The sequence below is a fragment of the Parus major genome, chromosome 7 (assembly GCF_001522545.3).
Source record: "Parus major isolate Abel chromosome 7, Parus_major1.1, whole genome shotgun sequence".
NCBI lineage: Eukaryota > Metazoa > Chordata > Aves > Passeriformes > Paridae > Parus > Parus major.
The window spans coordinates 11,347,152-11,361,349 of NC_031776.1; the positions used below are offsets into that span (position 1 = coordinate 11,347,152).

The following is a 14,198-nucleotide window of genomic DNA, read 5'->3' on the forward strand; positions in this document are numbered from 1 at the left end:
GGAGCTCCGCCCGACGGCCCCGCTCTGCCTACCTGGAGCCACCTCTATGGTGCGGGGCGGGGCCGGGGGCGGCGCGGCGGGACGGGCGCCCGGGCCGGCGGCGGCAGCGACTCCCCTTTGTGTCTGGAGCCGCCCGTGCTGTTGGGGCGGGCGGGCGAGAGGGGGCGCGGGCGGCGGAGCTCCGGCCCTCGCTCGGCTCCCGCCCGCAGCCGGCGGCGGGCAGGGGAAGGAGGCGGAGCGGCCCCTCGCCGGCGAGCCCGGCGCGGGGGGAGGAAGGCGCTGGCAGCGCGGAGGGGCTGAGCGGAGACCGGCGTGAGGAGGCCGGGCCAGGCTGCCCGGCGCTGTGGAAACTCGGGGCGGGAGGCGGAGGAGGGGAAGGGCCTTCGCCCGCGGAGAGCGGCCGGGTGCGCTCGCAGCTGGAGCCGCCGAGGAGGGGCCTCGCCGCCCCGGGCCCCACCTTTGTCGGGGTGGCCGGGGGTGGCGTCGGTGCTGCGGCGGGGACCGGGGCAGCGCGGAGGAGCCCGCCCGGCGCGGGAGGCAGATGGGCCGGGATGCAGCCGCAGCCTTCGCCGTGAGAGCAGGGAGCCTCGCCGCCGCCTTCCCCGGAGCGTGAGGCAGCGAGGAGGGGCGGCCAGAGGACAGAGACCTTTGCCGGGATGGGACGCGCCGCCGCCGTGAGCCCCTAGCTCGCTCTCGGTGCCCCGGCCAGCCCGCAGGGCCCGCGCTGACTGTGACACCGCTGTGGGCGCGTCTGGATATGTTCCCTTCCCAACCGGGCGCTTTCTTCGATGTCGTGAAGCTGCGTGGGAAATAGCCCGGTTCCCAGCGGGGTCGGGAGCGTGCCGCCGTCCTCCCCGCGGGGGAGATGCCTCGGGGCTGGGAGGCAGAGCCAGGCGCTTCCCCCGTGTCCGCTGAGCGCTGCCGGCTCCCGAGGCATGAAGGCAGGCGGCTGTAATGGAGTAAGAGCGAAGACGGCTCCTCTCATCTGCCATTTGCCCTTCCAGACGGGATTGTAAACTGAGAGAGTTAAGGAAGGCTGTGCGAAAGCAGGAGGAATTTCCTCTCTTCGGGTTTGGGGTTTTTTTTAACCCCTTTTTTTATTATATTTTTTTTTCCTCCTGCCGGCTCGAACCGTGGCTTGCCCAGGTATGCCTGCCTCACTGCAGCACCTTGTGCTGGTGCTCCTGCTCTCCAGTGCCACCCTGCTGCTCGGCACTGCGGCTGGTGAGTAGCCACTGGGTGTAACGAACTGGCCATTTTGGCAGCGGGAAGGGGGTGGGGTCCGCTGCTATTTGGGCACATCTGTGCCTCCTTACAAAGTGGTGTGCATCTATTTCAGCGGCGAAGCCTGATAAAAGTTTTGAAATCCTGATACGTTAAATGTCTCGGGGAATAAAATCTGCTTTATTGTGTAAATGAGCTCGAGCTGCACTCAGTAAGAATGCTTTGCTTAGATCTGCATCTCTTGTCTAATAACTTACTTCAGTTTTGGAAATATATATAATCTTTTTGTTTTGCATACCTCGCCCTTTGTAAGGTAATGCAGGAATTTTTAATATATATTTTAATCGTCAGTAGAGCAGTGCCTGTTTTGCTGTGGGATCTTCGGGCACAGCCATTTTTAATTTTATCAGCATCGGTGTTTCTCAGGGCCTTACACATGTGCTGTAGTTTTGTAACAGAATTACTGTAATGTGCATTTTTTTTTTTCCTTGAAGAGATCTGAAGCAAATATGGAGCTGTTTCTTTTGTCACTTGTGATTATAGAATGCAAAAAAAAAAACCACTGTTAAGGAATTCTGAGAGGTCTTGAAGGGTACTCTTTTTTTTATAACAAGAAGTTGGAAGCAGAAATGCTAAGAGCATCCGTGCTCATATATTTGGACACTAGTCCTATTTTTAATTGTGTTCGGAAGCTCATTGTTAGATATGCAGGGTGTTGGAATAGAAATGTGTGTTGGTCTGGCATCCTTAGCTTTTCTGTCACTGTGACAGATTAACATGTTGGAGCCTTCGAGTGCAACCCAGCTTTGTTAGGCAGGAATACCAATTGTTCTTGCAGTATGCATTTTCCAGCACTTTTGGAAGACTCCTACGACTTTTCTGTCGTTCTACTGATCGGTATCCAATCTGCAGTGCTTGCTTTTCTTCGTGTTATTTTGTAATCTGCTGGGTATAGTTCGTAAGCGAATCTTCATAGGAAAATTGCTGAATCTTGTTAAGATGACCCAACAAGCTGATGGTAGTTTCCATGTTATATTTCAGGGAGGTCTTAAAATTAATTGGTCAAAGTTGAAGATACTTGGTGTCATTTTTAGGAAAATCCTGTAAATTACACATGTTTAGGCAGTTTTTGTGTCGCTCTGACTGGATACTCCGTGATTTTCTTACCTCTACATACTAAGAGGTCTTTTTCAGGAAGATTCATAAATGAAAAGCTTGATGTTCCCTAAATCATCCTGACCTTTGACTGCCATTATTTTAGATGAGTGTCTGCAGCGTCTCTCTGTGGTCGTTTCTGAGGAGTGTTTTTGGCTTTTTCCCTTTTTTTTTTTCTTCCTGGGAGAAGGGACTTCTGAAGGTCAAAAATCTTGGTATTAAAGCACATATGAATCAAGAATGCTCAGCATCTCAACTTTTCTTTCAAATGTATTTTTTAAAAAAGTGTAGGCTTTTTTTTGCCTTTGTGAAAACTTCAGTGAGTTGGTAATTTCTGTGCCCTGACGAAGAAGGGTTTTACTGAAGGAGCAAGTACAGGTTTGTACCAGGCCAAGGGCTGGGCAGGTGCTGTAAGCCCATTTGCACGGTTTACCCAATTCACTTCAGTTCTGACCTGGCAACAGCATTCCCAGTATTTCAGTTCTGCCTTGCTAAAAGGGTATTAATGATGCCAGCTTGGTTGGTTGTTTTGTGAATAGGAACCTATTTTCCCATTGTGATTTATTTCTTAACTGTGAAATTTTAACAATTCACATTTTAAAATAACTTAGTCATAATCCTCTGTAAAAGTTATTATGTGGGTGATTTGAGCTTTAGTTAAAGAAGCTAATGGTTGATTTTAAGTTTACACTGCATTTCAGAAAAAAATGTCTATACATGGGGAAGCTACACTAATGTGTAATTCTGCCCTTTTATGTTCATGAAAGAGCCAACACTCTTTCTTCTCTTCCCCTCCCCCAAAGTATGAACTGTATGCTCCCATCAGAGTGAAAATGCTGCCTTGGTAGCTTTGAAACCTCTATTAATTCTTACTTCTGATTAGTGAACAGATACTATATCTCAGCAGTGTATAGAATTGAGTGTCTATAAATGCAAAATCATGACATCAGAGGGAAAGTATTTTGATAACAGGTTTTTAAGTTTCTGTCTGGAGGAGAATATCTGGACCTCTCTGGGGAGAGCTCCACAAAGACCTGGGCTTAGTATGGACAGGAAAGGGAAGATAAAAGGATGAATAAAGAAGATGACAAAAAAAAAGTCTTGCTGTGGGGCTGTAGATGATAGTTCCACTCATAATCTGGAATATGAATGAAGAAAGAATGTGGTTTTTCCTTCCCCTTTGTAATTGAAGATAAAATAAAGAACTAGCTCTAGATTCAGAAATATTTGCTGATTATTAGGAAGAGAATATTACTGATTTCCTCTATAAAATACAGATCTTAACAATTATCTGGTAAGTCTGCATTTAAATAATGTATTAGGCCTTGTAAAGAGAAATGCCTCAGTGAGGACATTTTACTGACAACAGTCTTGGGTAGAGGTTCAAAAAAATGGTTTGCAATACTTTGTTCTTTATTTCTCAAGTTATTTGAAATACCTATTTCTAAATATTTTGTTTAGAACTATGAGGCATGTATAAATATGTCTTTATATTGTGGAGAATTCTGGTGTGTTAATCATGAGGGTTTGTGCCTGAAGAGGTGGTTGGTGAACCTTTGAGCTGTTCCTCAGTATTGTGAAAGAATTTTGTTTGGGTGTCCATATAGACCAGATATTAAAGATACAATCTTTCCTCATTTCACTTGCTTACGTTCTGTGATATGCAATACTGAACCACTTTTCCTTCTGCATACATGTCCAGAGTAGACAGCATTCCACTGTCTAATGTGTAAATTAGTTGCAGAAAATAAAAGGTAAAAATTAAATCAAACAGAATATCCTTTTATCTTTGGGAGTATTTTCCTAAATCTGTATCTATATGGTTCAACAGGGCTACAAAAATTAAAGCATGAAAGGAATTGGATAGAGATTGAATTATATTTTTTAATGATAATTTTAATTATTAATTAAAATGAACTGAAGCATCTTTATCTAATTCTGTCTTGCTGGTTAAAGTTACTTTAATATCTCATCATAATTTCTTTGAAATGAGAATTGAGTGACACGAGGAAAAATATCCCTTGGATATTCAACTCAGTTCTTCCAATTCAGTGTTTTGAATTAGTAACTGTTTCTGTGTATCTTGCCTATTAAACAGTGAGGGTTTTTAAACTTACCTGCACCCCAGTTTCTACCTATTTACTAGAGCTACACCCATTGCTTATGGCTTTTTCAAATGTAACCTAAGAAGTCCGTTTATTTTCTGTTTGTGTTGGGAGCTGTCTCAGTAGTCTTAGCCTAGGAGATGGAAACCAGGCTGTTGGCTTGAGGAACACACTGGTATGCCTGATGGATAATCACAGCACAAGCACAGCCTGGACGCCAGGCTGGGGCTTTGTGGGCTGTCTGCTTGTGAAAGAAATTGTGTAGCTGTGAAAGCCCAGGGTTCTGCACAGAGCCATTCACCCCGCTGGGAAGAGCCTTTTTTCCAATAGGTATATCAGCCTGTGTGAACTCCTCGATATTTCAACTAAGGTGCTTCCAGTTTCCAGGCAAATCTCAGCACTTGGGTACTGCAGGCACAGCCTGTGAGGAAATAGCTGTGCTCATCTGGTGGCTGAGGAACTCAAATTTCTAGCCCTGAGACATTACACAGATACCTTGCTCCCCTCTCAATGGTTTTACCCTTGAAGGAACCATGTATAAAAAGTTGGCTCAATTATCTGCCTATTCTTCTCTGATGAAGGCATACTTCACCCTGGACAAAGAGGGAAGCATAACTGTATTACTTAATTACTTATACTTACAGTGAAGTTTGTTGAAGTGGTTATTTTGATGGCATCTCCCTAGCACTTACTAAAAATTTCTGTAAAAAAATTTTGTTGACTTCTACATTGTTATTCCTCTTTCTTTTTTGTATTTCATTAAGTGTTTATCAGTAATTTGTGTAGTCAGTGGCATTGTTTCCTTGGCAGATACCATCTTCCTCTGCCTTTCTCACTGGAGAGACAAGAAAGTTATATTGGGTTCTTCAGAAATGTTTTATTCCTAACAGCAGAGTGCCTGGTGCTGGAGCTGCATTGTGTTTGGACTCAGTCTGGCTGTGCTATGTGCTGTCATTTTCTGGGCAGAATATAACTTTATAGCCAGGGCTGTGAGCTGAGTGTAAAGTTTCATTTGGAACAAAATGTTTATGCCCTGAATAAAACAGGCTGGGTGATGATTTAGGTTGGGTAGGACTGGAATCTGTGCATAGCTTACAGGCAGTAACTATTAATTTTATTGAGATTGTAGACTTAGTGGAGCTACTCACTGCTTGATTTTGAATTTAGGAATAAGTGACATACAGGAACTGTTCCCCAAAAGACCAACATTTCACATTTCAGTATACAGACTGATTTTCTGTAGTGTGGCTTTTATGGTGTTTTGTTTTGAGGGTTTTTTGGTTGGTTGTTTTTTACTTGTTTGTGGGTTTTGGTGTTTCTTTCCTTCTCTTTTTTTTTTTTTTTTTTTCCCCTGAAGCATAAGTTCACAGAAACATAAGGCTGGAAGTGATTTCTCTGTTTCCTCCGTGGTCTGGTTGTGTAATTTCAGATAATAATGTCTGTCTAACATCTCTAAAATCTCCAGTGAAGAGGGATTTCACAGCCTAAGTAGTCTGGCCTGTTACAGTGCTTAATTGTAATGTTTTTCATAATGCAACAGTAGTAGATTTTTTTTTTTGCCTCTTTTATAATGCAAGATTGTTTAAGATATGCCTTAATGAATATGTGGCAATCCACCTGAAAATGTAGTGTAGAGTACACAAGCAGGCAGTTGCCGGGGAATATCAGTTTAGATAAGTTCCTGTGTTAAAGCTTAGTGTCTTGCCCTTAGCTACAGTAATCTGTGATGAAAACCTTGAGTTGACATAAGTGTTTTAAAATGCAATTTTGCAGTTCTAAAAAACTTGGAAAACTGTGCTCTTCAAAAAATTTTGATTTCTGATGGTGCCTTCCTGACTCGAGATGTCTGTTCATCTGTTAATTGCAGAGCTGGGAGCTGGGCTGAGCAGCTGAGAATCTGATAGGAGAGGTCAGTCGGGGGGTGTGGTGAGGAGGAAGAAAGGTTGGGACAGGAGAGATTTGAAAGGATGAAGGATTCGGTTTGGTTTGCTGTGGGGTGAGGCATATTAGACAGCCAGACAGAGATAGTGGCTGAACATTTGTCAGACTTGCTTGGAGAATGAGTGGAATGAACCTTTTGCACTGGGAGGAGAGGGAAAGCATAGTTGTAGGTAGCACTTTTGAAGATTTCTTTCTTGTGAGAATGAATGAGACATAGTTATTTAGATGATGCCTTTACCCTTCTCTTTTTCCCTCAGTCTTGTAAGTTTCGAAACCACAAGCTTTTGGGTGGTGATGGCATTTTGTTTCAAGTCACTGGGATGTGTCAGTTTTGTCAGTTGCCTTCTTGAGTTTGCATCAGATCATGTGCATCAGATCATTTTGTTTTGAACTGTAAATATGTCTACCTTTTGCATCTCTCAGTACTCTGTATTTTCTCTTTGGTTTATTATTTCTGTGAGAGAAGGAAGGAGAAATAGGCACTATGGACCCAGAAGACTGTCTTTGACATATGTTAACCCTTCTGCCTCCACCTCTAACTCTGTAATCTGCTAGCCAATTTCAACCATATGTGAAAGATGAGAAAAGTCTCAAGAGATGAATTTGCTACTGTTTTCATGAAAAATTAGAAACTGAATAGAGGAAACAGTTCCAAGGTAGAGGTTTTTCAAGGGAAAAGAGGAATGTAACTCAGGCCAGGTAACTCTGTTTAAAGCTTGTTGCTCAGTCAGTGCACGGATGTGTTGGTGCATACACTGTTCTGGACTATGCACAGAATATTCTGTTTCCTGTTCACTTGGAATGCTGTAGGAGATCTGGGGGAGAATGAGGGATCCCTTCTGTGGGAGGTGTGGGTAAAGTCACATTTCTAGGCAATTACTACTTACGGGACAACTGGTGTTTCTGAGACAATGTAGTAGCCAATTTTTTTGACTGAACTTGCAAGACAGTGTCCAAATCGCTTTACTGAATGGCTAACATCCATTGATGAGCTTCACAATGTGCATGAGTAACTTAAATGGTATGCATTGTTTTTCACACTTTCAAAACTGCGTTTAGCTGATTGTCCTGTGTATACACTGTAGTTCAGCTATCCCACACATCAAGCTTCGTTATGATCTTCTTTTCAACAGTGCTGGAACTCAGGCTTTTCCTGTGGTCCCTCTGAATGTTTTTGTAATGTATTATATTTGCTTCAATCTGTGAAGCTCATGAAAAATAGTTTTATTATTTGTTTAAGCAGGAATAGTGGGAAGGTATGTACTGTCACCTTCTGGGCTGGAGTAAGTGTCAGACAATGACACAGGTAGTGGTACAGGGAACCTTGCATTACCTTGCCCACCTGCCACTAACAAGTCAGTACAGAAGCTCTTACTATTATGTCCAGCCAAAAGCTGACATTTTTGCTGCTTATTCTACTATATATCCTTTGACTATATTGAGTTGTAAGAAAAGATGGGTAAGAGGCTTTTTTGGGGTTTTTTGGTGGTGGTGAGATGGCTCTAAGTATGATCATAGGTCATGTATGTTAATTGGACTCCTTAGTTTAAACATTAGAGAATGCAGCACTCAATTAATATCAAAGTGTTGGGCGTTGGCAGTGTCATCTCAAGCTCATCATTCTTGGCATGAAGCGCACTTCCCTCTGCATAAGTCACAAAGGTCAGGTTTACCTGGTGTGAGAAGCTTTAATATAGTTCAGGGACAAGAACAACTGACTAAACATGCTCTACTGCTCTTGCTTTTGCCTTATGAGACTTCCTCAGGATGGTTTGGTTTCTGTTAAAAATAAATAATTTTATTTCTACAATTAAAACAGCAGATTCTTGATAGGATACTCTTAGACCATCCATGTTAAAGGACCTTAATTAGATTTTTCCAGAAATTAAAATTAATCCACAATCCTTTGTTAGACTTCACAAACTTGTATCAGGAAAAATAGTGGGTTATGATACCATTAAAGCTATTTTCTCTAGTAATGACTGTATTAAATAAATTATCTCACTACAGTATGCTTAGTTATCCACTGTAAAAAATGCTTGCTTTTGTTAGTGACAGGAGTGGTTCTGTTGTAGTTATTTTGTTAGTGAATGTACTTGAAAATTCCTTCTGATGTTGTCCTACAGAGAAAAGTCAGTAAAGCTGATTTCTTTGGGAGGCTTAGTGTTCCCATACCTTCCAAGCCACAAAAATCTCGGTGTGGACATAATTTTTGCAGAAGATAATGTGCTGTACGGAGTGAACTTTTGTCAGTCTTTTTATTTGTTTAAAACCTAAACGCTAGAAATTAGTTTTCTATATTTATTTGTAGAGAAGGGACTTGGCTGAAAATTAAGATGTTTTAAAATGATTACCAGTTCTTAAAATAAATTATTATATTTACCTGTCTAAAATATGAGTGGTATGTAAAGCCAAATAATAAGGTGAAGAAAACTAAGGATGTAGTAGGAAAATTGTAGCAGCTGCCTTTTTAGTTAGACAGTGGCACTGCCATATATATGAAAAGCAGGCACTTAACCCAAGAAGAAGCTTTCTATATTAAAATAATTTCACTTGGAAACAGAGAAGGATAAAAGGAACCCTGTAATGAAGTTTGTCTGGATGCCACCACGGTGTTGGTTTCTTACGTTTGCATATTTGAAGTTCTTTTCCTTTATTTCTGGCTGTAATGGCCCAGGCTGGGGAGCTGCAGCCGGAGCAGCTGCCATGACCGAAATACCCAGCCAGGCCTGGGCTGTGCAGCTGTAGCAGGAGCCCAGGGAACACCTCCTGCCTCTCCTGCCTCCCTGCCTATTGGACACGGACTCGGCTGAGAAGTGGAAGAACTCGTTCCAGCCTTCTGTGCTATTCTTACTCGGCTCTGCAGGCAGGGATGAATGACTCAGTGAATTTAAATGAGTGAAAAAAGATGTGGAAGCAGTAGGATAAATTATTCCTCATGCCCACTGCAGCATTTTTTGGATTTCTGTAAAAGATCTCTGGTCTTTTTTATATAGAAAATATGGAGATTCTCTGTTGTAATGTGTGTGACATAGATACAGTGAAGATGACTTGTGAAACATACATGTATATTTGGGTGTGTCTGTATGTATCCTTATGTACTCGGTATGTTACCAAAATTCCAGCCTACCACTGTGCTCTTCTGCTAAAACCTAGTATTTTAATATTAGCAAATTTACTGTTTGCATGGTATTCTTAATTTCAAAAAAAGTCCTCATAAATGGTTTATTTTGCAGGATGGATAAACTTTACACTTACTAATTACATCCAGATTCTATCAGGACCTGTTAAATAATTTCTCTTTTAGTTATGCTAAGGTGAATCTGACCTAATTAAATTTTAGTTAAATTTAATCTGTCTGTCATGGTTTAAAACCACGACACTGTCGTAGCGAATGCTGTTGCAGCAAACACAATAATTTGGTTACAGTTGTTTCTCATTGTTTTAGTCAAGAATTTTAAATCTAGTAAATATTTTTTCCTGATTTTTTTCCATACAGACTTAGGAATTTCAAAAGTGGCAAACAGAGAGACTTTCTTTGCTTTTATTGTTTCCTACCAGAGAAGTAGTACCATTAAGGAAGCTGTCAGCAAATTTAGCTTCTCTCAGTTTTTTGTTTTTTTTTTTTACTATTTCTTAGAAATACTGGAATAGAATGTTGGTGTGCAAAACAACTCCCTTATTATCATTTTGCTAATCTGTATGTAGACTCTATAGCTACTTAAATCTGAAGATGTGGCCTTTGGGCACAGGAATACACAATCCAAATATGACATCACATGGTAAATTTAAAAATGAGGAGAAAGGGGGGTTTATTTATAGTAAGTAGGACTGGAGATACAGTAACAATATACTAACTCAAACAACTTCATGGTTTCACTTTGAGAATGTAAGAATATTTTCTTATCATTTCTTAATGTGCAGGGAGGAAAAAAAATCAGTGAGGTCCTAAGACACTTGAATAATAAGTGGTACCATAATATATGAGAGTGATAAGAATGTTGTGAGCAGGAGTCACTTCACTGAGGAAATCTAGAGGCATTTAAGAGGGAATGTACTGAAAGGGATGTTGAATTGAGTTCTGTTGAGGAATGGAAGAGTTAAATGTGGAAAAAATTATTCAGATGTGATGTACTTTGAAGCAGTCATCAAAACAAAGTCTTTCATCTCGAAAAAGTGAAGCTCTGCAAAAGGAAGCAAATACTGTCCAAGTGATACCATGGTCAGCAACTTGATTTCTTCTTTGAGTTTTGGAAGAGTGGGAGAAGGGTTAGTAACAAAAGAACTGAGCTGAGAACATAATAAGGTATGCAGAAAGATAAAGAATGGGCTTTTAATGTGGTATAAACAAAACAAGAAACAGAGTTGGTGATCCATTAAGGAGGGAGGAAGATAGGTGGAAGAAAATAAAAAGCTCTGCAGTTAATTAAGGTTCTCATTAAACACCGGGGGACCCATAGTGAAGAGTGAATTGTGTGTAGCACCAGGGCAATGTGCATTGTCCTCTTACTCCTGGATGCCCTGTTTCAGAAGAAGCTTGCACTAGCTAGGTGAAAAAGCATCTGAAATTGCCAGTAAATCCAGAATGTGACCTAGAATTCTGTCTGAACTGCACTGTGTGTAGCCAATGCTCATGTTAATAGCAGCAGATTTTTGTTTGAACTGGAAAGAAACAGATGAAAAACAAAAACTTCACTTTTAAAAACATTTAAAAAATGTTTTTATGTGGCATATAATGCAAAACTTTGCAGAGCCTTTTTACAGAGGGCCTGAATAATCCACAGTTGTACTAACTGAAATAAGAATTTGCTTAAAATCTCAACCTTTTTTATTATTTTGTCTTTTGGGTTATGATTAATCTTTCATAAAGTTGTTGTTACATATTCATGAGAACCAGTGTTTCATTTAAGTGATTGAAAGGCTGTGGAGTTTTACATATACAGTACCTATGTTTTATTGTTGCTTTACTACAGCAAGATGAAGTATGGCTTCTCTTTAGTGCTGGTTTCATGTATTTGTTGTGCATATGGTATCTTTTCTGCCAAGTTCAGATCTTAAAATGTAGTTAAATCCATAGTTTTCAGACATCAGAATTTGACATACATTTAATGACACTGTTGTATATCACTTCCAGTCTTCCTGCAATATGTTCGTGCATATAATGCATAAGAAGAACCCAAAGACGTCAACAGCCTTTAGACAGGCTTCTAATTGAGGATAAATCAAGATAATTCTACATACTGAACTTTTTTATTGTACCAACTAACTTCTCTTCTGTATCTAATTGTTGAGGGGAAAATGAATATTTATGTGAGTGCTCTGTATTTAAATGGAAGTTTAAATAAGTCACTTTTCCTTTTCTGTGCTGATGTGAGGCCAGTTCTGAGCTTCTCAGTGTTGCTTTTTTCATGTTTTTGTATTCATGCTATAAGCTTAAACCCAGAATTACTCAGGGACAATGAAGTCCAGTGCAGTTATATTCTATTTCCAGATGCTTATTATACAAGATGCCGGTATATCCCAAAAGCTTTTTTAGTATTCCTGTGTTCTGAATACTTTATTAATTTATAGTTAGTTCTTTGAACTTGATAGAGGTTTTGGAGATCAGGCGTTTTAGTGAGACTGCCAGGAAACCCTGAGAAGTAAGCCTATTGCAATATCCTGGCTTCCCCAGATAAAACTAGACATCCTGGCTGGATGTTTACCAGTGTTATTACAGAAGAAGGAATTTGTGTCTTGATTCTTTCCTAGATTTGTCCATCCTTCTCCACCCTTGGTTTTGTTATTCTTTTTAGGATGGTTAGAATAAGCATGTCATGAATTTACCTTTATTTTGCCAACATGTGCTTTCAACATCTAACTGCAACCAACTAGTTTAAAATCTAGGAATACCACAAACAAACAGTTATTACATTTAGCTGAAATATTTAATAGCACAGGAGGATGACGTATGCGATGGAATCCGATAGTAAACTCCTTTGTGGCAATTACATAAAGCAGCTTGTTTCAGTGCTTCATTGGTAACACTGAAGCTTGCTTCACTTCCGTGAGGTGTGGGAATACGAGGTGCAGAGGTAACTGCATTCCATCAAGTCTCAGTCTAGACAGGCACGAGAGCATCGTTCATCTTACAGCAAACAAGGCGGGATAATCACCTTCTTAAAAGTGACCTTGCAGCTGAAGAATGTGCTGTGGTGGGCACACAGAAAGGCAAGGAGAGAGCTCAGTGCCATCACCAGCAGCACAGATCCTGGAGTTAAGGGTCTCACCTGAAAGGATGTGGTCAGAATTGCAGAATGCTGGTTTCTTCTCATTTTATAGGGTTGGTGGTTTTTGAAAGAAATGGTTTAATGAATTGCTGTACAGTTAATTATGTTTGATTGAAGGAAAAGCTTATTATCTAGTAGAGGTGGGTGGAAGTTTGAAGTGCACTTTTATAGCAGTAAGTATTAGGAAGCACTTGTAGAAACTCAACTCTCTAATTGAAGAGTAACAGAGTGAGCTTTGACTTTTTCAAACAGCATTTACAGGAAAAGGGCTTTTTTCTGATTATATTTAAATTATGAAAGTTGATGGTGTCTACTTCTAAGGCATAGCAAAATTAAGAGGTGAGTATGATGTAGCACAGAGTGAGCCGTATTTCAGTATTTCTGCTGTATTTTGTAGCCTTAGATCTGCAACTGCCAGAATTAATTGGAGAGGACTTAGGAGTGGAAGAATGTGGGAGCTGTTGAAGAAAGTGTGGAAAGGTATTTTCAAGTTTTCTTGGTTATGTGAGGACAAACAATTAATAGCAAATGTCCCTAATGGCACAGGAGGCACAAAGAGTGAGATGCACCATGACAGTTTGAGGATACTTGTTAACTCTTAACAAAGTGATGTAAAGGAAGAGGATGAGTTCAGATGGAAACTAGTTTGCCAGCTACTGTACTTTGGTTGATTCTGTGCATGTTCCTAACCTGCGGTGTTAAGATAGCTTCTGAAAAGACGTTTTGAATATGCAGATGCTGAGTTGCTGTAGGACAAATTAAGTAAATTAACACTGTAATTTGATATTTTGTTATCTGGCTTTGTGGACATCCTTCCTACTCCCTTGTCAATTGTACTGCTTAAGCAGGAGATCATAATCCTGCAGATTAAGATCCAAGTGGAGCATTTAAAGAAGATGCAAATGTTCTTAGCAGAGAATGAGCACAGTTCTGTAGTTTTGTTTTCATTCACAAAATCAAAATTACCGAAAAAACATAGCATCATAAATAAACATTAAATTAGTTATATAATTCTCTAAACTATCGTAATAGCAACTATTTGACCTTAATTCAGATGCTTTGTGCACTATGATAGTTTCTATAAGGTGTTTTTCTCAGCAGGGTATTTGCCTCATTTAGTGAAAAAGGGGTAATTCCAAGGCCTTGCAGGGAATAGACTTTCACAGTTGCACAGTCTACTGATTCTCTCTTCCCCATGGATGTTACATCCCCCAGTTCAGAGGTGGTTCTGTATGTGGGCTTCTTTCTTGATACTATGCATCTCTTCTTAAATTTTGCTTACTGCCCTTATTTCAGTTATTGTAGAAAGACATTTTTATTTCTACTTGAACATTGCTGTTATATGCATTTCTTCTCCTTAATGAAAAGAAACAAGTTGTATCATGTTACTAAAAAGAGATCTTTGATAAGTGCTCAGATCAACTGGGGTACATAAAGGAAGTGCAAGAGACTGAAGTTTATTCTTCCCTAGAGGAATGCTTAGCTTCTCTGACTCTTCGGGTAT

General features: G+C 40.5%; 1 protein-coding gene across 1 annotated transcript in view; it reads left to right on the top strand.

Annotated features, from left to right (window-relative positions):
- The first annotated feature begins 325 nt into the window (after positions 1-325).
- Positions 326-14,198, top strand: part of BMPR2 (bone morphogenetic protein receptor type 2) — a 104,977-nt gene continuing 91,104 nt past the window's right edge. The window contains exon 1 of the mRNA XM_015634383.2: positions 326-1,224. Coding sequence (XP_015489869.1) covers positions 1,149-1,224 — 76 coding nt within the window. The 5' untranslated portion in view covers positions 326-1,148. The remainder of the gene's footprint in view (positions 1,225-14,198) is intronic.